Here is a 26,982-nt window from a genome sequence, read left to right on the forward strand (position 1 = left end):
TAAATTACCAAGGCTTCAAATTTGATTTGTTTGAACTTTTCTATATATCGCATGTGAACTACTTCATTTGACCAGATGTCAAAAATCATGTCTATCACATTTGAGTGTTATCACAACTTTGAGATACTAATCAGAGGGTTTGCTCTTGACACTAATCTATTGGGAGCAATTGCACTTTCCCTGTGAAAATTGCCAGTTTTATTCTTGGTCTGTAAAAAGGTTGCAACTCACAATGGTAAACAAATAAAATTTGTAGAACTGAAATGATTTTACAGTATTCCCATGGCATGTACTAACAGTCAACATTTCATTCCCAGTTTCCGGCACAACTAAACATGAGCCTGACATTATAGCATTTATGAAGTCATGTGACTAGCATTCCACCCTTTTTTTGTTTGAACAGGTAAAAAACAAGGAGCCCCAGAAAATCGCAACAAAGGTAACCCTCATAAACATAGAAGAGCACACTAACTGGAAACATTCTTTCTTCCTTTTTTATTTTAACCATTATCCTTGTTCTTCAAATTCGCTAACACAGCGGGACCTTCACCTTCTGTTTATGGGGGTACAACGATTATTGAAAAAGCATGACCAGTTGCAACAGTGTTTAATACATATAGTAAAGCTGTTCTGGATAAGAATTCTTTATCTGGAACCTCTTCAATATTATGCCCAAGGCTTCCTCTGTGGATCTGTCAGCATTTACTTAAGCAATATGTTGACACTGCCAGTTTATCCATTTGGTGAGATAGTTGTAGCAGCTGAAAGCTGATGATAACCTAATGTACTTATTGGTGAGTTGCTTGAAGTGTTAGCCTCAACAGTCTCTTGTACCTACAAGAGATATGGAGTAGATATTTTAATTACTTCACAATTTTTTCCTGTGCGTTCACTGCTTACTCTTTGCCACCTACTGTCATTGGCTATTTACTGTTGTTAGGAGGGACAGAAAGGCATGAAATTGCAATAGGTATCTCCCAAACACCTGAGAGATTTTCATAAATAAGTCCAACTGATTTTATTAGACTTCTAACCATTAAAGTCTTCTAACTTTCAAAGATGAGAACTTGCTCACTTGTTTTAGCCCATTGAATGAGTTAGCTATAACCATTCATTTTGAAAATTTTAATAAATTACTATCTTTGACTCTTATTCCCCCTCAAAAAGTTGAGACATGTTTGTGAAACCAACCTGCTAGAGGAAAGCTGAAACAGAAGCGTGGTGTAAATCAGATGCTTAATCAATTTCTCTTCACTTTCTAAAAACAGTAATCGTTGAACCCCTACTTTTCCCTTCATTGTCTCAACATTCACGTTGTGGTTTCACTGTTCCTTCCAGGCTTTGTGTGGAGGACCTCATACTTCACCTGCTCTGCAGTTTAGCTTGCCTTCCTTCAGCCCCTCTGACCTGGTCTTTGTTGGTTTTTCTCCCACCCTCATCTTTCTTTGCTCAAAGCTGTCCTATGTACAAAATGTAATTATTGAATAGGCTCTAAAGGGTGTGGTAGACTTGTGAAGCTTGTTGACTTTCAGTTGTAGCAGTGACGTCTTTGTGCTTTAATACAGTTGATCACCATTGTTTTAGTAATGGAGAACTGTGTGTATCAAAGCACAAACACCTTTTTGGATGGAACCTGCAAGTCTTTGACAACTCAACAAGTAAACATCTGAAGAATGACATGATCAGACCTATGGATGTCTAAGATCGTAAGGAATTGGAGCAGGATAATCTGTTCTACCCTTTGAGCCTGTTTTGCCATCCACTAAGACCTTGGCTGATCTTCTACTTAAACTCAACTTTTTCACACCATTCCTACATCCTTTGATGCCTTAAAACCCCTGCCCCCACCCAAAATCCATCTTAATTACATTCAATGATAGAGCATTCATTGCCCTCCTAAAGTGTAGGAATGTTGCCTCAGCTCAGCCCAATATGATTAATTCCTTATCCTTGGACTACAGCCTGTTAATTCCAGATTCCCATGCAAGGAAACATTCTCCCAGCACCTAGCCTGTAAAGTTACATAAGAATTAAAATCTCCATGAGATCACCTCTTATCCTTTTTGGTTTGGAAATGTAGGTCAAGTATACTTAGTAAAGTCTAAGGAAAGAATTGCATCCTTAAGTAATGGAACTCCAAAGTATATGCACTACTCCTGGTGTTGTCTCACCTATATGTTTGCAGACATATTCTTATCTTCTACTCCAATCCCTTCGTAATATAAGTTAACATAGCTTTTGCCTTCATAATAGCTTGCTGTACCTGCATGTTACATCTGTGATTAATGTACAAGGACTCCCATGCTCCTCTTAATCCCAACATTTCCAGCTTGCTTTTCCCACCTGACATTCTTCATCAAATTTTGATATTGTTCCTACTCTTTAACATCTGTTGACCGATCCTCGTCCATGTTAATTGCCCCAAGTCTTGAGGGCCCTCCTGTGTGGCACCTTATTCAAAACCTTTTGAAAATTCAAAAGCTCTGTACCTGCTGGCTTCCTGTTTACCCACCCTTCTAGTCACAACTTAAAGCAAATTCTAATGGACTTGTCAAACATGATTTTTCTTTCATAAATCAATGTTGACTCTGTCCACCCATATTATTTTGATTTTTATTTCAGTATTCTGATGTCCCTAGTAATAGATTCTAGTATTTTGCACATTTATTGACTTTAAACTAATTGGCCTATAGTTTCTTTTTTTTTCCTCTCTCTCTCTCGCTCACTCCTTCTTTTCCCCTCTCTCTTCCCAACCCACCCCACCTCGTAGCAGAGTTATTCATAATTTAAGAATATGAATTATTAAACATCTGGTCTATTTCACCAGAACTCCTCTCAATTCAATTGGCTTGAATTCTGGCAGTAATTTCCAAAAAACAAATGCTGGTTATTTTCCACAACTTCAAAAAAATTATGGTTAATAAAATAACAAAATTCAAATTTCTCTAAAACTTTGATTCTCTAGAAAATAAATCTCTTTCTCAACTATCAGGCATTCACTGCTGGGGGAAATGAGACAAGCTCTCTTAAAAAGTAGGTAGATCAAATCTCTAGAAGTTAAGATCTTTTCTCCTTTTATCTCTGCAGCAGCTACACCCTGTGATGTCACTTCAGTACTTCAGCTCTTTGGGACTGAGTAGCGATTGTGTTTGTCTTTGTTTATAACATGAATCCTACTTGAATGCAAAATGTTTCTTAATTTCCTTCCTTCAAATCTTTCTCTATATCATTTTCATGTCTATCTCTGCAGCTGTTCAAAGATACCTTGTACGTAAGAACAAAATTGGGTGTTCAGTACTGATTCAAACTGGAGCACTTAAGTAGACCACGAAAGAGCTGGCAGCAAATATCATGTTATGTCCAATTATTCTGACTTTGCTCAGTCAGTACAACACTCAAAGATTCAATGGTTCTGCTCCCACAGTACTGCCAAAATTTCAGTGCAGTAATGAGTCTGTTCAGATGAGTTATTAAATTTTTCCTGCTTTACAGGTAAATGTAAAAGCTCCAAAACCCCATATCTTTGAGGAGCAAAGAGTTCCCCTTCCCAACATTCCTCTATCAACCATTGCCAACAAAAAAAGTCAGCAGGTCACTTTTTTTTGCTTAGTATATCCTGCAGTTTGCTTATACATCAGACTGATTGAGTTAGTTTTGAGCTTAGTAAAGTACCTTGGAATATCTGGAGTGCCCTCTCCTCTTGTTTCTTTGCCTGGGGTTATTAAAATTGATAAAGACACCATATAATTAAAAGATGTTAATTCATTTTTCATGTCCCACACTCAGTTGCTTTTAAGTCCATAAGAAACCAGAACAGAAGTTGGCCATTCACCTGCTCCAGGCTGCTCCACCAATGTTCCTCACGTCCACTTTCCCCATAGCACTTACTGATCAAGAATCTATCTATAAGACAATAAGAAGTAGGAGCAGGAGTAGGCCTTTTGGCTCCCCCACCGCACCTTTGAGATATCTTGTTTTGAGTTGAGATGTGGCGTGGGCTCATAGACGCCTGTCTATGAATTATTTCTCCACAATAAATCCGCACAGACCAAGTTTGCATCCTGACTTTAAGGAAGCAATGGAGAAATCAGGTATGGAAATGGTCACAAATGTAGGGAAATAGCAATGAACACTGCTTTAATAGGATAGGTGCAGTGAGGTTTTATGTTCCCTACTGCTCACAATGGACATTCATTTTGTATTTAGTATTTATTCAGCTTGATTGAATGCAGTTGAGTGGGACTCTCACTTGCCTTATTTCCAGGCTATAGACTCTGTTTCTACGGGTGGCACAGTGGTTAGCACTGCTGCCTCACAGTGCCAGAGACCCGGGTTCAATTCCCGCCTCAGGCGACTCTCTGTGTGGAGTTTGCACGTTCTCCCCGTGTCTGCATGGGTTTCCTCCGGGTGCTCCGGTTTCCTCCCACAATCCAAAAATGTGCAGGTTAGATGAATTGGCCATGCTAAATTGCCCGTAGTGTTAGGTGAAGGGGTAAATGTAGGAGTATGGGTCTGGGTGGTATACGCTTCAGCGGGTCGGTGTGGACTTGTTGGGCCGAAGGGCCTGTTTCCACACTGTGAGTAATTAGCATGGCTTGAGCAATTTACAGTTTTACCTGCCCCAAACTCTCTTGGAAGATGGGATCATTGCTCTATGACCCTGAGACTCGATGGATTTAAATAAGAATAATAGATTTTTTGGAGTCCCTGAGTTGAAAATAAGTCCTTTTAGTCTCCAGCTAAGTTTGGGATCAATTATATTTGTTTAGAAAAGGTGCCTTTCAGAAGAATTCAATGATTCACACCACTCCTCCTTGTCTGAAGAACAATGGGCTTGAGCGCTACCCTTCCCCTCTGTAACTGGAGTTGGAAAGATGGTGTTACTCCCAAATTCCAGAACCTTCCAACTAGGACACCATAGAGCTTAGAACCCTTGTCATGTAAACTAAAACCAATGATATTTAACTGAAATATTCAGTTTTTTGAATTTTTCTAACATTTGTTAGATATTTTTGAGGATTGGAAGTCCTCCGTATAAGCAACCAATAGCCATCACCTGAATATTCACCCATCTGTGAGAAATCGTCTTGAGCAATTTTAGCGGTTTAATGATACCCTGGAAAGAACACCTAATACAATAGCTGATACAAATTCAGGAAAGAGAGTCAGTATCTTCCATCCAGTTGTCCACCATAAATTAGATATTTGATGTGCTAATAACTTAGACTGCAATAACTGAATGTGTGTTCTTGATTGCAATTTGTGCTTAATATTAGAGAACCCATTCATTTTCTCAGAGAACTGCATTATTTAGGCTTCATTCTTTGTCATTGATTTTAAGCTGCCTTTGAGACTCTTTGCACTTCTTTCTCTCTGTGATTCAGCCACGTGCTCACTCAGAAATTGCTTTTCTTTCAAATTGAAGGTGCAAGGAACATCACTGGTAATAGCTGCTGCCTCAAAAGGATTCTGATTAGCAATGGAATTTCCTTTCTATGTTTTGGGTATGTCTGGCTTCCTCATGTTGAGTGCCAGAAACTGACTAACAGGGTGGGGGGTAGAATAATCCCATAATATATGGTCAGGAGTTAAACTTTAGCTTAAATAAAACTGTTTCCTCCTCCTCTCTTTGTAATGAAGTAACAGACATTGTACTTTTTTTATTTGTTGTGTGCTACATGCTTCATTTACAGATGTGAGCTATTCATGGTTTGTCTGTTTTTGCTGTCTTAAGAATGAAATATTGTAATTGTAACATCATTTGTGTCTGTGGCAAACTTGATACTGAATTTGCTATTTACACCTTTTTATTACTGATTTTTTTTTGTGGTTTAACCAACAAAGTGATACTTTGAACAGTGAAATTACAATTTCAATTTATAGTTTGAATCAACTAATTTTCTTAGTTGTGGATGTGCTGGAACCCAGCTGAAAACATCGATAATACTGACATGTGACACTTACAGTCAAAGTCAAATAGACCAATGACACTATTTATGATCTGTGTCGGATGCAGTTTTTGGTCATTTTATGCATATAATATTGGCAAGTGCAAGGACAGATAGATGATATTGCAATGCATTAAGGTCATCCGTTTATAAATTGTTGCCTTCTATAAATCCGAACTAGGCAATATAGTCAAATTATTTATATCCCCTTTGACAATACACATAGAACCTTTTTTTTGATTCATTTCATTGTTAAATACAACTTGGGAAAATGATGTTTCCTTTAAATGGAGCAGTTTACATAAAATCTGATGTTTTCTAGAATGGCTGCTTAATTTCACATTTTGGAAATGGCTAAACAATTAAGTTTACAAACAAGAGGATCAAATTGGGTAAAAGTGATGTAGATGATCTCACCTGCTCAGCAGCAGCTATCAGAGCAGCATCCAGTGTATTTTAAATAAAATGTGATTTGTTTTCTCCTGTAGGGATTGAAATATTATCTGTAGTTTAATTAATTCTGTCACTTTGCTGGAAGACCTGACATTTGATCAATCCTCCCACATATATCGAATGTTATTAAAGCATTACCTAAGCACGCACTCGCAATCTTCTATTTGCACATCAAATTTCCACACTTTTTTGTGTAAATATTTTGTGTAACATGTGATAGTTTGACTGTTTATGGAGTGTTTGCAAATTTGTTTCAATCTGTTGGACTCAGCTAAAGCTCAGGATGGTGTTGCACTGGAGATTCAACCGTTGAAGAGCGAGGAAGGTGGTGACCTGGAAGAGAGAGAGAAGAAAAAATCAAACATACCAAAGAAAGAAAAATCTGTCCTACAGGGAAAGCTCACCAAATTGGCAGTGCAGATTGGAAAAGCAGGTAAAAGGAAATTGCCCCCAGAAAAGAGCTGTATAGCATTTCTTTTTCAAGTGCGTTGTCGTCGTGATTTTTGCCTTTCCTTTCTATATATTGCTACCTCCATTCCCTGTTTGGTTCCTGAACTCCAGTTAACAGAAACGAAATCCAAAAATATCAATGCTGTACGTTAAAATTAGAAAGTACCAGATTGATTCCTGACAAGTGAAAATGGGAGTGAGATGTAAGCTGGCAAATTGACGTCAAGTTAGATAAACATGTAGAATTGGGAAGTTCATGATCAGCTGTAGAACACAAACACCTAACAGCAGTCATAATTTTAGAACTAATTGATTCCCTTGTTGTCTATTCCTGTCATGGCAGTAGGAGAGAGATTCACGGGATGTAACTTACTTAGTTTTTCAAAGTCTTTGGACAAGTTCGGTGCTTGAGGCTTTTAAAGAAGGTTAAGATTCATTAAATTGGTCAGTTAGTGAGTTGGACCAAGTTGACTTGAGAATAGAAAACAAGGTAGTGAATGAAAAAGGCTAGAATGTACCTAGTAGATATCTTCCAGGTGTTCAATCCGAGGACCCTTTCAGTTTGCGCTAGCAGAAGCGTTAATTCAAGCCTTTCTGCTGGCTGCATGTTTGGCAATTAGAAAAATATAGCCAAGTTGGTAACGTGAAGCTTAAACTAATAATAGATTGATGCATAGATTGCTATAATGTTTTGGTGCTGACATGATGGATGAAAATTTGCATGCTAAAGTCCATAGAGTTGAGTAAGTCAGCTTTAAAATCTGACTTTTGGAATTTTGTTTGATTTAATCTTACGTGGTTGAATGGGAATTTGGAGGTTTCACCAGTGATTATTATCTAGAAGCACATCAGTAGTTTGTCTGACAGAGAAAGAGGTTGTCTACAATATGGATGGTTTGATGAATGCTTTTGTTTCCTCATCAGCAAAGAGGACAGGGCAGTCTACTTCTCAATGTTTTGATTTCTATTGATAAAATTCCATGATAAACAAATCCCATTAGACTTTCAGCAGTCTTTTCCATCTCCAGCAACAGGCCCACCCCTACCCATCCCTGTGACAACACTAGACTTTTTGCAAATGCTTTAGATCATTGCACAGATGAGGTCCAGTTTAGTCATTGATGGTAGAAGAGGCATATTGGTGGGTCTCATCAAAGGTTGATGCTTTTTCCTGATAAGTGCATCTCAGTGATATCAAGATGCTGGATTTGAATTGTAAATGAGGTGAGTAGGGCCAAGGAGAGTTGGCAGTGAGGTGAAAAACAAAAATCTACAAGTTGTGCAATAATATTCTTTAGTGTGAAGAAATGGTTGGATAATATTCCTCATCTGCCAGTTTTTATGAAGTGAGATTTGCCTGATTTGATCTGTTTATGAAGTAATAAATTACCTTGCTCAGTACCCACATGGCAAGCCCACCCATGATGAAATCTTGTTTTCTGAGTGAGCAGTGAAACCATAGTATGGTGTTATGCAAAAATATTTTTCTGTTAAAACACCTAAGACCAGTTAGGTGTATTCTTCTGTGAAGAGTAGTTAGCCCTTGATTAAATGGTACTTTTCATTCTGTCACTTTCTCTTACCTTTCAAAATCATTGAAAAAAGTTAAACTGATAATGTTGTTATTGCTGCCTTTTGAGAAAAGTACTCCCCTATTAATTTTAAAAATATCCAAGATTCACAAACAAAATCTTAAAATATGATGGAATTAATGTCTAAATTATGGGACTGACTAGAAAGGTAGATATCCTCATTCATCCCACTTGTTAATTATGTGACTATATTTATTAAATGCACCGTACTGAATGAATTAATGAGCCTTTTCCTAAGTTAGTTCAATATGAATAGTAGATTATCCTATATGACATTCACAGTAGCACCAGCTTTCATAGAATCCCCACAGTGTGGAAGCAGGCCATTAAGTCCTCACTGACACCCTGAAGAACATCCCACTCAGATCCACCTATCCTGTAACCCTGCAATTCCAATTGCTAATTTACCGAACCTGCATATCCTTAGACACCACGAGCAATTTAGCATGGCCAATCCACCTAACCAGTGCATCTTTTGAGTGTGGAAGGAAACTGAAGCACCCTGAGGAAACCCATGCAAACATGGGGAGAATGAGCAAACTTCATGTAGATAGCTGCTCAAGGCTGGAATTGAACCTAGGTCCCAGGAGCTGTGAGGCAGCAGTACTAACCACTGTGCCACCCAAACCACTGAGCCAACGTGCTGATGTTTATACTTGGATAATAAGAAGCAGATAATCATAATATGCAGTATTAAAAATGTAGTTCTGTTTCTAAATGGATAGTGAACTGAAATGTATGTTTTATGATTTGAGGACTGCTCTATAAAAAGGAAGTGTTGCTAAAATTGGTAGTTGAGGCTGAATCTGGTTTCTCTTTCCCTTTTTCTTCACAGGCCTGCTGATGTCAGCAGTCACAGTCATCATCCTTGTGTTGTTTTTCGTTATTGATACCTTTGGGATTCAAGGAAGACCATGGCTAGCAGATTGTACCCCAATTTATATCCAGTATTTTGTGAAGTTTTTCATCATTGGAGTCACTGTGCTTGTAGTGGCTGTACCAGAGGGTCTTCCACTTGCTGTCACGATCTCTCTGGCCTATTCCGTGAAGGTAAGATCAGAGGATACTTGAAACTTTAGATAAAGGGCCAAACCCAGTACACAGTCAAGGTTGGCAAACGTAAGAGAGACCATGAGGAAAATTGTAAAGGAGTGGGTTTATGATGGATTTTGCATGATGAACATGTTCCGAATTACAAATATGTTCAGTATTTGTAGAAAATGGGTTCTACTGTTTTCCAGATATGATTGATTGGAAAGCACTTGGGGGTTAGTACAAGTTGTGTATTGTTTTCAAGTGGAGTGAGCTGACAAGTATAAGAGGCATTGACTTTCAATCAATATACATAGAACACTACAGCACAGTACAGGCCCTTCAGCTCTCTATATTGTGCCGGCCTTCTATCCTATTCTAAATTGGACTAACCTACATATCCTTCATTGTACTAACTTCATTGTGCCTATCCAAGAGTTGCTTAAATATCCTTAATGTCTCTGGCTCTACGACCACTGCTGGCAATGCATTCCACACACCACCACTCTGAGTAAAGAACCTACCCTCTGACACCTCCCCTAAACCTTCCTCCAATCACCTTAAAATTATGCCCCTTCATGATAAACGTTTCTGCCCTGGGAAAAAACCTCTGGCTATCCACGCTATATATGCCTCTCACCATCTTGTACACCTCTATCAAGTCACCTCTCATCCTCCTTCGCTCCAGTGAGAAAGGCCCTAGCTCCCTCAACCTTTCTTTGTAAGACATGCCCTTCAACACAGGCAGCATCTTGGGAAATCCCCTTTGCACCCCCTCTAAAGCTTCCACGTCTTTTCTATAGCGAGGCGACCAGAACGAAACATAATATTTCAAGTGTGGTCAAGCCATGACTCTCTAGAGCAGCAGCATAACCCTCACAGCTCTTAAACTCAATCCCCCTGCTAATGAAAGCCAACACACCATACGCCGCCTTAACAACCCTATCTATCTGCCTGGCAAAGTTGAGGGATCTATGGATTTGGACCCCAAGATACTGCTGTTCCTCCATACTGCCAAGAATCCTGCCTATGACCCTGTGTTCTGCCTTCGAATATGACCTTCCAAAGTGAATGACTTCACACAATTCCAGGTTGAACTCCACCTGCCTCTTCTCAGCCCTGTTCTGCATCCTGTCAATGTCTCATTGCAACCTACAGCAGCCGTCCACACTCTCCACAACTCCTCCAACCTTCGTATCATCGGCCAACTTACTACTCCACCTTTCCACTTCGTCATCCAAGTCATTTATAAAAATCACAAAGACCAAAGGTCCCAGAACTGATCCCTGTGGGACACCACTGGTCATCGAGTTCCAGGCTGAATACTTTCCACCCTTGGTCTTCTATGGGCCAGCCAATTCTCTATCCTGACAGACAGGTTTCCTTGTTTACCATGCCTCCTTACTTGCTGAATGAGCCTACCATGGAGAACTTTATCAATTGCCTTGCTAAAATCCATGTATACACCACATCCACTGCACTGCCTTCATCAATGTTTGGTCACATCAAAGAATTCAATATGATTTTTGAGGCATGACCTGCCCCCCTCAAAGCCATGCTGACTATCTCAGTCAAACTATGATTTTCCAAGTAATCCTAAATCCTGTCTCTCCGAATCCCCTCCAATACTTTGCACACCGTAAGACTGACTGGTTTGTAATTCCCAGGATTATCCTTATTCCCTTTCTTGAACAAGGGAATAACATCTGCCACCTTCCAATCATCTGGCACAACTCCAGTGAACAGTGAGAACGCAGAGATTATCACCAATGGTGCAGCAATCTCATCCCTCACTTCCTAAAGTAGCCTGGGGTATATTCTGTCTGGCCCAGGGATTTTAACTAACCTTACGTTTTTCGAAACTTTCAAAGCATCCTCCTTCCTAATATCAACCTGTACGAGCATATCAGTCTGTTTTGCACTGTCCTCTAAATCATCAAGGATCCTATCAGTAGTGAATACTAAAGCAAAGTATTCATTTAAGGATCTCCCCTACTTCCTCAGACATGAGGCATAAGATCCTCCCAGTATCCCTGATCGGCCCTACCCTCATTCTGGCCATCCTTTTGTTTCTCTCACAAATGTAGAATGCCTTAGGGTTTTCCTTAATCCTACCCACTAAAGCTTTTTCATATCCCCTTTTAGCTCTCCTAAGACCATTCTTCAGTTCCTTCCTGGCTACCTTGTAACCCTCTAGAGCCCTTTCTGATCCTTGCCTCCTCGACCTTAAGTACTCTTTCTTCCTTTTGACTAGATGTTCCACATCCCTTATCACCCAAGGTTCTTTCAACCTACCAGCCCCTGCTTGCCTCAGTGGGACAAATCTGTCCAGCACTATCAGTAAGTGCTTCCTAAACCTCCACATTTCTGTTGTGCATTTTCCTGAGAACATCAGCTCCCAATCTAGGTGCCCCAGTTCCTGCCTAATAACATTAAGTCCCCCTCCCTCAATTAAATGCTTTCCCATACCGTCTGCTCCTATCTCTCTCCATGAGTATAGTAAAGATCATGGAGATGTGATCACTATCACCGAAATGCTCTCCCACTGAAAGGTCTGACACATGCAGAATTAATTCCTCAAGTGACTTTTAGTTATCAGAAGTGTATTTTGTATGAATGTCGTGCCCTGGGTATGATTTAGATGAGGATTGAATCATGATAGCAGTTCCACCCAACTAGATTGCGGTGGGGATGGTACTGGTCTAGTCCACAATCTGTCAGGTACCAGGTAGGTAAGAAAGATGAGGGAGGGTTGTTTAATTTTATCTCAATTACTCAGTATGCTGCTTGTGACTTTAATAAGAACTGTTTTCAGCTGTGTAGCATGAGCAGAGACTTGATTCAAGGTGTTGCAGGAAGGATGGGGGGGGGGGGGGGGGGGGGGGGGGGCTTTGGGAATCAACATGTTCAAAAAATTTGGGAATGGGACAGAAGTTTAGAAAACCAGGGAATCAAGGGGTTTTATTTTTGAGGGATGAAAGCAAATCGTAAAGGGAACGGCTGAAGGCACCGAAACTTCAAGTTAGTGGGAGTACTGTCGAGGGGCAGGAGGTGGGGCTCATGCAAGATGAGCTTGAAGAGGAATGTACAGGTTCACAGTAAGGACGGGGGAACTGTATGAGGGACTGTGACCTTGTGGAAGTGAGGGCTGTCACAGATGTCTGACTGGATGGTCTTTAGTAGTAACCAAGAAGACCCTGAGCTCCTTTCATTATAGTTAGGGTGAGAGAGGAATGGAAAGTGGGATTTAAGAAGGAATTTTGCAGTAGAGTTTAAACATGGGGGCCATTATATCATTTCAGGACCATCCTAGAACGGGGAGTGGTTTTGTCAGAAGAGTCAGGCCCGATAACATTTCACATGTTCCAGCCACGTTTGTCATCGATTTTTCTAAACCAGTTGTCTGCCGCATCAGTTGTGTCCCGTGGATTTAAGGGAATGAGGGCATGGCAGACTAAAAGGGTATTTTTCTAGAATACCTATGGTGTGGAAGTGGCCCATTTGAATCCACACCAACCCTTCAAAGAGCATCCCACCCATTCCCAATCCCCTATCCTATCCCTCTAACTCTGCATTTCCCATGGCCAATCCACCTAACGTGCACATCTTTGGACTGTGGTATGAAACCAGAGCACCCAAAGGAAACCCCGCGGACATGGGGAGAATGTGCAAACTCCACACAGACTGTTGCCTGAGGATGGAATTGAACCCAGACCTCCTAGCGCTGAGAGGCAGCAGCACTAACCACAGAGCGACCGTGAGTTGTAATGGTTTCATTGGGAGTTGGTGTATCAAAGGTGGAGGAGCAGATGCAGTGAAATAAATCAGTAGCTACAGGAGCAGGCCAACACTTTGTTAGTGCACGTGTAACTGAGGCATGCCATCGATGCAACAGATTAGAATTGTTAGCATGATTTTGTTTTGACTTGGTTATTTAGTTAATTTTCCTCAGCCCTGGCTTCCTACCGCACCCACTTCCAATGACGTTTTTACAAGTTTTTCAGTGTAGACAATGATGTTGATGTCTTTTTATTTGTAAGTGCCAGTCTCTGGTTACAGGTTTTGTGTTCTCTTGCTCATTCCACTCAGTTTTAAAAACTTTAGACTTTTTAAAATACCCTCGGATTAGATGTCCAAAATATGCTAATTTGAAATGGAGTTGTTGGGCCATTTATTTTCAATAGAAGCTTTAAAAGTCAGTTAATTATAATTGTTCCTCCCTAAATTTTCTAAAGAAGCCTTGTGAATATATTCCACCTAACAATTGTATACTATAAGGTTATTGTCATAAAGCATTAAGCCAGCATTCCCTCCTTCCAATCTATTATTCAACAATGATGTTATTCATTAGATCTGTCTTCCATTATAGCACAATAACAGTGAGATGTATTTCAGTGTAACTTCACAATAGTGTGTGATTATGTTACAGAATTATGTATGCTGTGTAATATGCTGTATAATTTATAGTTCTATGACTACGACAGTCTGTCTTTATTGTTTAAATATATGTGGTACTAAAAAGAGGGACAATTTTTCAGCCTGGACACTGTTTAAGACAGATTGGAAACCTTATCTTGCATTTGCAAGTTTAGAACTCTAATTACAGAGTGATTGGGCAACATCAAAGGTTTCTGTAGAGAAGTGTATTTAATTTGGCACGTTATGAAAAAGGTATCGTAGTCAGTTGTGCTGTGAAGATTTATGGTCCTTGTAATAACTTTCCTGAACTATCTCAAGTCATATTAAGTAGTTGACAAGTTTCAAACTGTTTGAAAAATGTCATGAAAACCAAAATAACTGTGGATGCTGTAAATCAGAAATAAAAACAGAAATTGCTGGAAAAGCTCAGCAGGTCTGGGAGCATTTGTGGAGAGAAAGCAGAGTTAACATTTTGGGTCCAGTGATCCTTACTCATCGAAAAATATCGATTGGGTAGAGGAGGAGGTATTGGCTCAAATCCCAGCCTTTGAATTCACCAATAATATATTGATATTGGCTCACTTATTCTGCACAGCATGCAATGGGGAAGAAAAGCATAGCCAAAGAAGCTAAAGAAATTGTTCAGCTTCCTGTGTCAGCTGGTGACAGATCAGCATTGGCAGTCATCACTCTTATTTCCTCAACTGAATTATGTGCCTATAAGAGATAAGTGCAGAATTAGTGGCTGCAGCTCTGTGGATCTGAGATGCTGTTTATTTTCCAGACTGATTTGTTAGTCCTTGCTTTCATCAACATGTTTCCAAAAGTTTTCTTTAATTTCTTGGCGGTGTATGTTAAACATGTACTTTATCTGTGGTACAGTAAGCTGTTCTACTGCAGTGATATAAGTGGTAGATGTACACCTGGCCATCCAGTAGTTAAGTTCTTGATCTAAGATTAAAATAACTATTGCATGAGAATAATTCAATAAATGTTGACACTGAACAAAATATGATATGTTGCACAAGTTTGCATTCAGAATTGCACTGGAAACCTGAAAAAAAGCAGTTAATCAATAAAATAATTGTCAGAATGGCCAGAATTATTATCCAGTTTACTGAAAGAAGAATAGGACTTATGCATTTAATGGTAAGATCCTTGGGAGTGTTGCTGAACAAAGAGACCTTGGAGTGCAGGTCTATAGTTCCTTGAAAGTAGAGTTGCAGGTGGAAAGGATAATGAAGGTATTGGTATGCTTTCCTTTCTTGGTCAGAGTATTGAGTATAGGAGTTGGTAGGTCATGTTGTGGCTGTCATGAAGGGCTTTTGCCCGAAACGTCGATTTCTCTGCTCCTTGGATGCTGCCTGAACTGCTGTGCTCTTCCAGCACCACTAATCCAGTATTTGGTTTTCAGCATCTGCAGTTATTGTTTTTACCATGTTGTGGCTGTACAGAACATTGGTTAGACCTCTTTCAGGATATTTCATGCAATTCTGGTCGCCTTCTAATCTGAAGAATATTGCTGGGTTTGGAAGATCAGAGGTATAGGGAGACGCTGAATAGGCTGGGGCTTTTTTTCCCTGGAGTATTGGAAGCTGAGCGGTGACCTTATATAGGTTTATAAAATCATGAGGGTGCGTGGATAGGATAAATAGACAAGCCTTTTCCCTGGGGTGGGGCAATCCAGAACTAGAGGGCATAGATTTGGGGTGAGAGGGAAAAGATATAAAAGAGACCTAAGGGGCAGCTTTTTCACGCAGAGGGTTGTGCGTGTATGGAATGAACTGCCAGAGGAAGTGGTGGAGGCTGGTACAATTGCAACATTTAAGAGGCATCTGGATGGATATATGAATAGGAAGGGTTGAGAGAGACTGGCAAATGGGACTAGTTTAGGTTGGGATATCTGGTCGGTATGGACGAGTTGGACCGATGGGTCTGTTTCCGTGCTGTACGTCTCTGTGACTCTATAAATGAAGATACTTCAAAGAGTGAAAGATGCCATTTACTGTCTATGCCAGATAATTTGAAGACTTTAATTCAAATACATTTATTTTGCATCAAAGAATTTAAATGTGCATAATATCATTAACAGATTCAGGAAGTCTCCATAATTTTCATAACTGTAATGTAGAAAAAAGCCAAGAGTTTAATTAAGTAATGTAAATAATAAAGTGATAATTTTGTGCTTTTTAAAATACAGATGCATCATCAGATTATAATTATTTTTGAGTTGAGAAAAGTAAACTTTTCATTATTGCAAAGTAAAACAGGGATATATGAGAGGATAATTTTACCTCTGTTTATTTGACTTATCCTACATCCAGATCATTCAGTTATCATGTTGAGTGCCAGATTTTCAAGTAGAGGTGAATAATTGAGTGCTTATGTAACCCTATCATTTTTAAATGTGTTTTGACAGAAAATGATGAAGGATAATAATTTGGTCAGACACTTGGATGCCTGCGAAACTATGGGCAATGCTACAGCCATTTGCTCAGACAAAACGGGTACACTCACCATGAACAGGATGACTGTAGTACAGTCATATATTGGAGAAACACACTACAGGCAAATACCTGCCCCAGATGCACTTTTACCAAAAGTTTTGGAACGGATTGTCAATGGAATTGCCATCAACTCTGCTTATACTACCAAAATACTGGTGAGCCAAGATTTGGCTGGAAAGTCTTTGAGTTTATCATTTTCCAGGTTTAAGAGAGATGATGTGTTATAATTTAATTTCCTAATGGTCATGACTGTAAACATGCTTGTTAAAATCAACATTAGTATTTAAGAAACATTTGAAAGTTTTCCAAAGTTGAATAACTGTTCCTTGTATAAAAAATGCCCTTTTTTAGATCTGCATTAGTCCACTTTTCTGTTGTACACAATATAAACAGAAGTCTTTTATCAGTCTAGTTTGTAATTTTCCAAGTCTTTGAATGTTTTAAGATACATTGGAAAGTTTTCCTCCTGAACATCCATTGCACTGAAGTTGTATATTTTAGTTAAGATGTTTATACTTTGGGAAGGAAGAAATGATTAATGGCTTTCCACAGTGAACATATTGATGAATAAAGATGCTGCACAGTTTGATTTCTCCAAAGTTTTGTTATATTCTTGGTGCATGTGGCTAATAATTTTGACTGACTGGGAATGTTCGCTGCATTTATAATGGTTGACCTTTCTTTAATTTGTCCCATCATTCCCTAGCCCCCTGAGAAAGAAGGAGGCCTTCCTCGTCATGTAGGGAACAAGACTGAATGTGCTTTGCTTGGCTTTGTGCTGGATCTGAAACAAGATTATCAGGCCATACGCAATGAAATTCCAGAAGAGAAACTCTATAAGGTGTATACCTTCAACTCTGCACGCAAATCCATGAGCACTGTACTAAAGAATGTTGATGGGAGTTTTCGCATGTACAGCAAGGGGGCCTCCGAGATTCTCCTACGCAAGTGAGCAAGTTTTTCTTAGTTATTTTCACAGTTCACCGAGTAATAAAGTATCAGTGGGAATGACCAGAAAGGGAATTTCTAATTGGATAGTGCAATTTGGGAGAGAAAATCTCTGCCTTGATCACTGTAAACTGCCCAACCCATTTCCTTCCAAGTTTGTATTGTGACTAGCGTCACCAGGATACCAACTTTTTGACAAAAAGTCACACCACACTCCAGTCATCACTCATGGGTGTCTTGTCATTCACTTTGTCCCCTATCTTTTATTATTTAATAAAATGAAATACTTGCAAAAAACCAGAAGTTCTTTGCGTACCTTTATAGCCAATTTTTTAATTTGCTATAAAGGGTCAAGTTGTTCTCCAAGCTTTGAAGAAGGTGTAACCAAGTGACAAAATCTGCTCCAAACTGATATTGGGTCACAATTAAATTGTATGCAGCAGCCTTTAGCAATGGTATCTGAAGATGTATGGCATATATTCCTGTCATAAGTACATTTAAAGTAAATGTTTGAGAGATTATATAGATTTTTCTTCCTGTTTTCTCATTCTTCTGGTTTTTGTCTTTGTTGCGAAAGAGTTGGGAAATTGTTTCAAAACAATTTACTAGTGCTACCGTGAAAAGTAGAAAAATAGATTCAAACAACTTTTTACATTCCTGGGCATTATTTTATTTCCAGAACAGCAGTGCTGACATTAAACTTGCTAATATGAAACAATAACTTTGACCATCAGTGGAATTATTTGGTTTAGTATTTCTCTAATGGCTGCATGATATCATTTTGAAGTTGAAAGTGATAGTTAATTGGGATTCATGACTGAAAAATCATTACGGTTTTTTTTATTTTGGCTAAACAGCAAAAGTAAGTAAAGAACTTCTGGTTTTTGCAAGTATTTCATTTTATTAAATAATAAAAGATAGGGGACAAAGTGAATGACAAGACACCCATGAGTGATGACTGGAGTGTGGTGTGACCTTTTGTCAAAAAGTTGGTATCCTGGTGACGCTAGTCACAATACAAACTTGGAAGGAAATGGGTTGGGCAGTTTACAGTGATCAGGGCAGAGATTTTATCTCTCAAATTGCACTATCCAATCTATTCAATAAACTTTTTAGGAGCCAAAACAAAGGCAAAATATTGTACGTACTGAAAATCTCAAACAAAAGTGCTGGAGAAATTCAGGTCTGTCAGTATCTGCAGAGAGAGAAAGTAAATGTTCCCAAGCCAATATACCTGTTATTTGGAGCTGTTTTTTGTCAGCATTTATATTTTTTCACCTTCAAGTTTACATCTCTCTGTTCTTAAGCATAACACTAATCTCTATCTGAGTAACCGGTAAACTGTTGACAAAGTTGTTCAATATTGCCGATCTTGGGACCAATCCATTTTCAAGCCAAGATCCAATTTCATCGTTCAGGCATTTTCAGGTTTATATATTCTTTTGTATATATTTGACTGTTATCTTCAGTCAGTTATTGAACCAGACTTATTGTTAAATGTTATACTGAAGCCAATGTTTACTCATAAGGAAAAGCTTTGAAGAGCTATAAAAAGCAAAATGTGGCTGGTGGTGCAGCACGTTATGCTGACACTCTGTAACGGAGCGCTGAGATGAAAATTGCAGCATTTCACTGCTGGTGAATTTCTTACTGTAATCCGGACATCTTGAGTTGTAGCTATTTACTACTTGCACTCTGTTTAGGCGGTGGTCTGAAGAAGTTGGGATTGGTGCAGAAAGTAATCTGTCAAGTGGGAAAGAGAGGAAATGTGGTTAATTTTAACAAACTGAAAACTGTGAAAACAAACCGTGTGTCAGCTGTCCCTGGTTTCACAGATGATGACTGCTTAGGGAAGTGAGTTTCTGCCATAGGTTCTCATGTGACTGAACAGATTAATTCTCAACCCATATCTTAGGGCACAGGGGGCATGAGGTAGTGAGATCCCATGGGTAGAATAAGCTTTATTTTCTTTCTATCTCTGTAATCTTGCTCTGTCATTATGAAGGTATCTGCATTAAGCATCATCTAGCTTGAGACATGTTATCGCCGTTTTGAAGGATTAGCAGCAAGCCCCTCCTAATCATTAATGTCACTGTTGCTACAGTGACATTGGCAACAAATTGTCTTCGTAGCTTTTTATCTGCCCCCTCCTGAAATGCTAGCCCTTTATCATCTATTTGCAATGGCTGAACCTTCTCCCTACCCCCAGTCGGTTCTGAGGCCAAGTGTAGCAAGTGAGGACCACAGGAATTCTTCTGTCATCATGATTGGACTGTATTCACAAGAAATTCTGCCACCATCTCTTGGGGATATTACTACAACTAACTAGAGTGAAAGATCTGAATCAGGCACCTTAAAAGTCCAGACTGGTGTCAGGCAAGGCTGGGAAATAGCCCCAAGACAGTTAACAGTCTCCCTTTTAGTAGATGTTCACCTCATCAGATATCAACTGCCCTCCAGTCTGAACATCACTGCCAAGGTGGAAATTCTTTAACCTCGGGTGCCTCTGTCTGAAAATTAAACTGGTGAGATACGGACATGATCTATGGTTGGGTAATGAATGTATATTTTATTCATTAATTTTTGGGAAGTGTGTTGTGCTGGCAAAACTAGCATTTATTTAACAAATGTTTTAAAGCTCATTCCTTCATGGTAAAAAGAAATGAATTCAGGTGACTTTTTTTAAGCCCCTTTTGATTCAACTTAAAACATAGCTTCCCCATGCAAGGGAAACATAGGAGAGTACCTCATGTAAATTGTTGACCTAATGACTTCATTAGCACTTTGGAAGTGCTAACTTAGAGGAACTCTGGCTTTACCTAGCTGGGTATATTGGGGAAATGTTTCCTAATTAACCTGAGATGTTATTACATGACTCTGGCGCAGTTAGGACTTGAACCCCAGTCTCCTGGCTCAAAGACTACAGCACAATGCACTGCACTGCAAGGACTCTGTGCTGGGGATAGTTGATTTGCTGTAGTTAAATCATGACCAAAGTGGTGTTCATAGATATTCCAATGCTAAGTCTCTACTGCTATTGATGAATGAGAAATGTCTGACTGGCTACCACTAGTATTGTCATTAGATTGCACCTAATAATTGTAGTCCACTTCTGTCTTGCTTCCTGAGGCTCACTAGCTAAATGTAGTAATGACATGCAGCTCTTGCTGAGGCAGATGAAGACCACTTCAGTCATGTTGCAAAAACAATATAGTTGCCACCTGCTCAGAACTTTAGTGGCCAGGTTTCAGATCTGTGACATTTGCTTCTGGCTTGACAGATGAATCCACAATGGTGGATGTGGCAATGTTTGCAGTTTTTCATTATCCTGTTTCCGATCTAGAATCATAGAATCCCTACAGTGTGGAAATAAACCCTTTGGCCCAACAAGTCCTCACTGACCCTCCGAAGAGCAACCCACCCTGACCCATTCCCCTACCCCATTACTCTACATTTTACTCCTGACTCATGCCTGGATTAGAGTGGTGCTGGAAAAGCACAGCAGTTCAGGCAGCATCCGAGGAGCAGGAAAATCGACGTTTCTGGCAAAAGCCCTTCATCAGGAATACAAGCAAAGAGCCTGAAGGGTGGAGAGATAAATGAGAGGAGGGTGGGGGTGGGGAGAAAGTAGCATAGAGTACAATAGGTGAATGGGGCAGGGGATGAAGGTGATAGGTCACTGACTAATGCACCTAACCTACACATCCCTGATTACTATGGGCAATTTAACATACCAGTTCACCTAATCTGCACATCTTTGGATTGTATGGGGAAAGTGGAGATCTAAACAGCTAATTATGTCAACCTTCTTGTTTGTGTACACTTCCCCAGCTTTCAATGCTCCAATCAATTCCCTTTCGCCTCCCCAGCTCTGTGTCGACCACCCATCCAAAGTACCGCTCTTCTCTACTCCCCCACCCACCCGCCACTTGCATTATTTCTTTATTCTCCTTCTCCCCCAGTGTGTGAGCACTGCAAGAGTTTTCATTTTAGGAGGACAAATCTAGCTGTGAACCCCAGTCAGCCTTGTCCTTTTTCCATGTCAGAATCCACAGCAAACAAGAGAGTCAGTGGGGGAAGGAACACCTTTGGGGCCAGTGACTGTAATTCTATTAGTTTTAAAATAGTGATGGTAAAAGATAGACCAGATCTAAAAGTTGAAGTTCTAAATAGGATAAAGGACAATTTTGACAGCATTAGGCAAGAACTTTCAAAAGCTGATTAGGTGCAGATGTTCGCAGGTAAAGGGATGGCTGGAAAAAAGGAAGCCTTCAGAAATTAGATAATTAGTGTCCAGAGAAAGTATATTCAAGTCAGGGTGAAAGCAAAGTCTGGTAGGCATAGGGATTGCTGGATGACTGAAGAAATTGACGGTTTGGTTGAGAAAATGAAGGAAGCAGATGTCCGATATAGACAGGATAGATCGAGTGAATCGAGTGAAATGTATAAAGACAAAGGAGTATACTCGAGAGGGAAATCAGGAGGGCAAAAAGGGGATATGACATAGCTTTGGCAAATAGAATTAAGAATCCAAAGGGTTTATACAAATATCTTGAGGACAAAAGGGAAACTAGGGAGAGAATAGGGCCCCTCAAAGATCAGCAAGGCAGCCTTTGTGTGGAGCCACAGGAGATGGGGGAGATACCAAACTAGTATTTTGCATCAGTATTTACTGTAGAAAAGGACATGGAAGATACAGAATGTGGAGAAATACCTGGTGACATATATTGAAAAATGTCCAGATTACAGAGGAGAAAGTGCTGGATGTCTTGAAACTGGTGAAGGTGGATAAATCCCCAGGACCTGATCAGGTGTACCCTCGAACTCTAGGAAGCTAGGGAAGTGATTGCTGGGCCTCTTACTGAGAGATTTGTATCTGGAGGTTGGCTAATGTGGTGCCACTATTTAAGAAATGTGCTAAGGACAAGCCAGGGAACTATAGACCGGTGAGCCTGATGTTGATGATGGGCAAGTTGGAGGGAATCCTAAGGGAATAGGATACACAAGTATTTGAAAAGGAAAGAACTGATTAGGGATAATCAACATGGCTTTGTGTGTGGGAAATCATGTCTCAAACTTGATTATTACTACTTTAAAAAACCTGAGGATTGATGAAGGCAGAGCGGTAGACGTGATCTATATGGCCTTCAGTAAGGCGTTCGACAAGGTTCCCCATGGGAGACTGATTAGCAAGGTTAGATCTCATGGAATATAGGGAGAACTTTCCATTTGGATACAGAACTGGCTCAAAGGTAGAAGACAGGGTGGTTGTGGAGGGTTGTTTTTCAGACTGGAGGCCTGTGACCAGTGGAGTGCCACAAGGATTGGTGCTGGGTCCACTACTTTTTGTCATTTTGTATAAATGATTTGGATGTGAGCATAAGAGGTACAGTTAGTAAGTTTACAGATGACACCAAAATTGGAGGTGTAGTGGACAGCGAAGAGGGTTACCTCTGATTACAACGGGTTCTTGACCAGATCAGCCAATGGGCTGAGAAGTGGCAGATGGACTTTAATTTAAATAAATGCGAGGTGCTGCATTTTGGGAAAACAAATCTTTACAGGACTTATACACTTAATGGTAAAGTCCTCTGATGTGTTGCTGAACAAAGACCTAGGAGTGCAGGTTCATAGCTCCTTGAAATTGGAGTCACCGGTAGATAGGATAGTGAAGAAGGCGTTTGGTATGCTTTCCTTTATTGGTCAGAGTATTGAGTACAGGAGCTGGGAAGTCATGCTGCGGCTGTACAGGACATTGGTGAGGCTACTTTTGGAATATTTCTCCTCCCTATCAGAAAGATATTGTAAAACTTGAAAAGGTTCACAAAAATTTAAAAAGATGTTGCCAGGGTTGGAGGATTTGAGTTAGAGGGAGCAGTTGAATAGGCTGGGTCAGTTTTCCTTGGAGCATCGGAGACTGGGAGGTGACCTTATAGAGGTTTATAAAATCATGAGGGGCATAGATAGGATAAATAGACAAAGTCTTAATTGGGGGAGTCCAGACCTAGAGGGCATAGATTTAGGGTGAGGAGAGAAAGATATAAAAGGGACCGAAGGGACAACTTTTTCAGAGGGTGGTATGTGTATGCAATGAGCTGCCAGAGGAAGTGGTGGAGGCTGGTACAATTGCAACGTTTAAAAGGCATTTGGATGGGTATATGAATAGGAAGGGCTTGGAGGGATGTGGGCTAGGGTGGGACTAGATTGGGTTAGGATATCTGGTTGGCATAGACGAGTTGGACTGAAGGGCCTCTTTCTATGCTGTACATCTCTATGACTCTAAATGTTTTGCTGTTTGCTTTTGCCTCCTAACCTATTTTCATGATACGGGATTTGCTAACATGGGAAATCCCAAACATTGGCGGGTTTGACTCCACAGATAAACTTGTTGGGCCAGTTGAGAAGTCTGCGCTTCTAGATTTATTTTTACTAATTACTTGACTAACCATCAAGTGACCTGCTATGACTCCCAAACTTTACCAACTGAACCAAAGCAGATGGAGTATAGCATCACAATTGGCGCAAGCAAGCACTTTGCACTCGAGTCAACTCTTGCTCCTAATCCACAAGCGGACTTAGCCCATGTTACAGCAAAGTCTGCAATTCAGGAGGGGATATAACCACCTCCGGCCAGAATCATCATGTCCCCATAGTATGGAAGCAGGTCATTTGGCCCATCAAGTCCACACTGACCCTCCAAAGAGCATCCCACTCAGTAAGCTGCACTTCACATGGCCAATCCACCTAACCTGCACATTTTTCAACTTTGGGAGGAAACTGGAGCACCCAAAACCCATGCCGACATGGAGAATGTGCAAACTCCACACAGGCAGTCACCCAAGGGTGAAATTGAACCCAGGTTCCTGATGCTGTGAAGCAGCAGAGCTAACCACTGAGACGTCATGCTGGCCCGAGTGCTGAAGAGTTAATCAGAATCACACAAACAACTCTGCAGTCTTCTTGCAGCAACTAACTGAAAGATCAGGATTAAATGCTCTCCTTGTTTTAAATTTAAACATAAATATTGTTAAAATATCATTTATAAAATCCCTGTTCTTCCTCCCACTCATCCAAACATACGGCTTGCAATTCTTGATTGATTTGAAATCACAGCATTGTTACAACACAGGAGGTGGCCATTCAGCCTGTTGAATCCATGCCGTACCATGTTCAGTGATGTTTGGCCACTTTTATTTTCAAAGATGCTGCCCACTGCCAGTTTTCTAATCTCTAAAGATTGTGCATCGTCTTCAAGTAAATGTTTTTAAATATTTTTCAGGTGTACTAAAGTACTAACTAAAACTGGGGATGTAACAGTATTCAAGGTAAGAGACCGTGATGAAATGGTGAAGAAAGTGATTGAACCAATGGCTTGTGAAGGGCTGCGGACCATCTGCCTGGCGTACAGAGACTTTGTTAAGGAACCTGAATGGGATAACGAAAATGAGATTCTGAGTGACCTGACTTGCATCACTGTTGTGGGAATTGAGGATCCAGTGCGACCAGAGGTAAATTTTGATTTTGAGAGTGTAAATCAACAAAATGTCTTTCAGACAATCTCAACTATAAAAGGCTAAAAAGTCTATGTTTTTCACTGCTGAATTATTTCCTCCACTGTTTGTCAATGTGTAACTGGTCAGGTAGTGCACATTTGTAGCAACTCTAAGCTTGAATTTTTTGTTTCCTTGTAAAATCCAAAATAGTTGAGAATCTCAAGCTGATAATTGTCCTGAGGCAATTGATTTATGTTGTTTCCTGGACTGATGTCCATCTCAATTGTCAAATGTTAGGATGCCTCATCTATGTTGATGTTTTATAAGAACAGGAATACCAAGCAAATGTTATGTTGCATTGTCTTGATGCTGTGGTTGCTCTGTAAGATTTACAAATTCATTAATATTATTTTGTTTACTGCCCTTTTTTTTTAAATTGAATCTTAGGGCATTCTTTTTTTTGTTAAAAATGTGATAATTGTATAAAGTTCTCTCATTTCCCATCTAATTAGCTTGCAGTCTATTCACAATTGCAGTCTGTAATAGCAGCCATTCTTCAGCTGAAGTATCTTTGTGTATTAACAAAGAGCCCATCAAAACTTGGTAATTTGAGATTCACTCAAATGCAGAATACAGCAGGATAGCATCTGATATTTCATGAAGAAAACCAATTAGAGTTGACATGGAGATTTTTTTTTTCTTTAAATTATTTAGAAAATTCTCTGTAATCTTTGAACCAAACCATGTAAATGGTTTCCTTGTCAAGCAAAGACATGTCTGCAGTAAGGTGGTCACTGTGACACTGTTGTCTTATTCTGCTCCTACCAGCTATTGGGCTGTGATACTTAAAGCTACTCCTAACTTGAGTCGCAGTTTCTGCTGCTGCCTTAATAACTTGATCACCCAGCAAGATGCAAGCAAAGCATGATTTCAAGTTGACAGTCTGGCCTGGGAGCAAGTGTTGCTATTTTAAATATTACGATACTGAAGATGTGCAGCAACTGCTGGCAGAAATACACCGGTTGAAATGAGAAAGTTCACAAAATGTATTTGCGCCTGTTGAAGGCACAAAGATAAAGTTGTTAGAGGGCTGATTTGCCATGCCATTTCCTGTATGGCAGTCTATATCAGGTGGATTTCTCTCTGGTGATGATGTTTACAGGTAGCCTTGTGCACGTTTATGTACTTTTTTTTTTACTATTGACAGCATCCACTAGGGCTAGATACTTATAATTCAACTTTTCTCTTCCAATATCGAGACTTCAGATTCAAAACTGGCGTGAAAACTACAAATAAACCTCATTGCATTAAAAGTTTATTTTACTTATGCTATAGTTTTAAGTTGCTCCTCGGAGATTCAGCAATGTACCTATGGTCTTTTCCATCCAATTATGAAAAATTATCCTCTGAAACTGTCAAACAAATGTTTGTTTTTCATTAATGTATAAATAATTGTGCTCAACTTTGATTAAATATGACATGCTTAGCAAAATTTCTAACCACTGTTCTTGCTTCAACTTTAAATTATCATCCATTGAGTGACTACTTCTGTATAATAATTGTGTGCAACCATAACTTAGATTTGTATGATGTCTGTATTGTAATGAAACATCCCCAGGGTGTTTTGCAGGCAAGTTATAATACAATACAAAATATGATGCACAGCTCCAAAATATAACCAAAGAGCTTTGGCCAAAGAGGTGGTTTGAAGGAACAATTTTAAAAGAAAGAAAAGGGAGAGGAAAATGGTTAGGGAGAAAATTCCAGAGCCCAGGACCAAGATAACTAAAGGCGCAGTGACTGGTGAATGGAGCAATTTTTAAAATCTGGTTGCTCAAGGGGCAGAATTGCAGGAACACAAATGTGCTCTGAAGCCAGAGGGGCTGGACGAGACTCCAGACAGAAGTCTGTGTCTTGTTCAAAACGAGCATGAGACATTTAAGTCAAAGTATTGCATGACTAAGACGTGGTGTAGTTCAGCAGGTGCTGGAGTGGTGGTCAAACAGCATTTTGGCATGTAAGGACAGGTACAATAGAATTTGAATAATGTTGAGTTTACAGAAGGAAGGCATGGGAGGTCAGTAAGTGTATATTGGAATAGTCAAGCCTGGAAGTAACCATGATCTAAGTTAGGAGTTCA

The 26,982-nt window shown here is 39.8% G+C and overlaps 1 protein-coding gene across 10 annotated transcripts in view; it reads left to right on the plus strand.

The window, feature by feature from the left end:
* LOC140467388 (plasma membrane calcium-transporting ATPase 1-like) overlaps positions 1–26,982 on the plus strand; it is a 252,286-nt gene that overhangs the window by 150,094 nt on the left and 75,210 nt on the right. For 7 of the 10 annotated variants that reach the window (XR_011955441.1, XM_072563711.1, XM_072563710.1 and 4 more), the window contains exons 7-12: positions 404–439; positions 6,673–6,834; positions 9,279–9,493; positions 16,314–16,556; positions 17,108–17,349; positions 24,629–24,857. Coding sequence is in view for 9 of the 10 variants with exons in the window: in XM_072563711.1 (XP_072419812.1) it covers positions 404–439; positions 6,673–6,834; positions 9,279–9,493; positions 16,314–16,556; positions 17,108–17,349; positions 24,629–24,857 (1,127 nt within the window). In the remaining variant the exon portion in view is untranslated. The remainder of the gene's footprint in view (positions 1–403; positions 440–6,672; positions 6,835–9,278; positions 9,494–16,313; positions 16,557–17,107; positions 17,350–24,628; positions 24,858–26,982) is intronic. The other 3 variants (XM_072563712.1, XM_072563714.1, XM_072563716.1) reach the window with 1 other exon arrangement.

This window comes from Chiloscyllium punctatum, chromosome 45, assembly GCF_047496795.1.
Source record: "Chiloscyllium punctatum isolate Juve2018m chromosome 45, sChiPun1.3, whole genome shotgun sequence".
In the NCBI taxonomy this organism is placed as follows: Eukaryota; Metazoa; Chordata; class Chondrichthyes; order Orectolobiformes; family Hemiscylliidae; genus Chiloscyllium; species Chiloscyllium punctatum.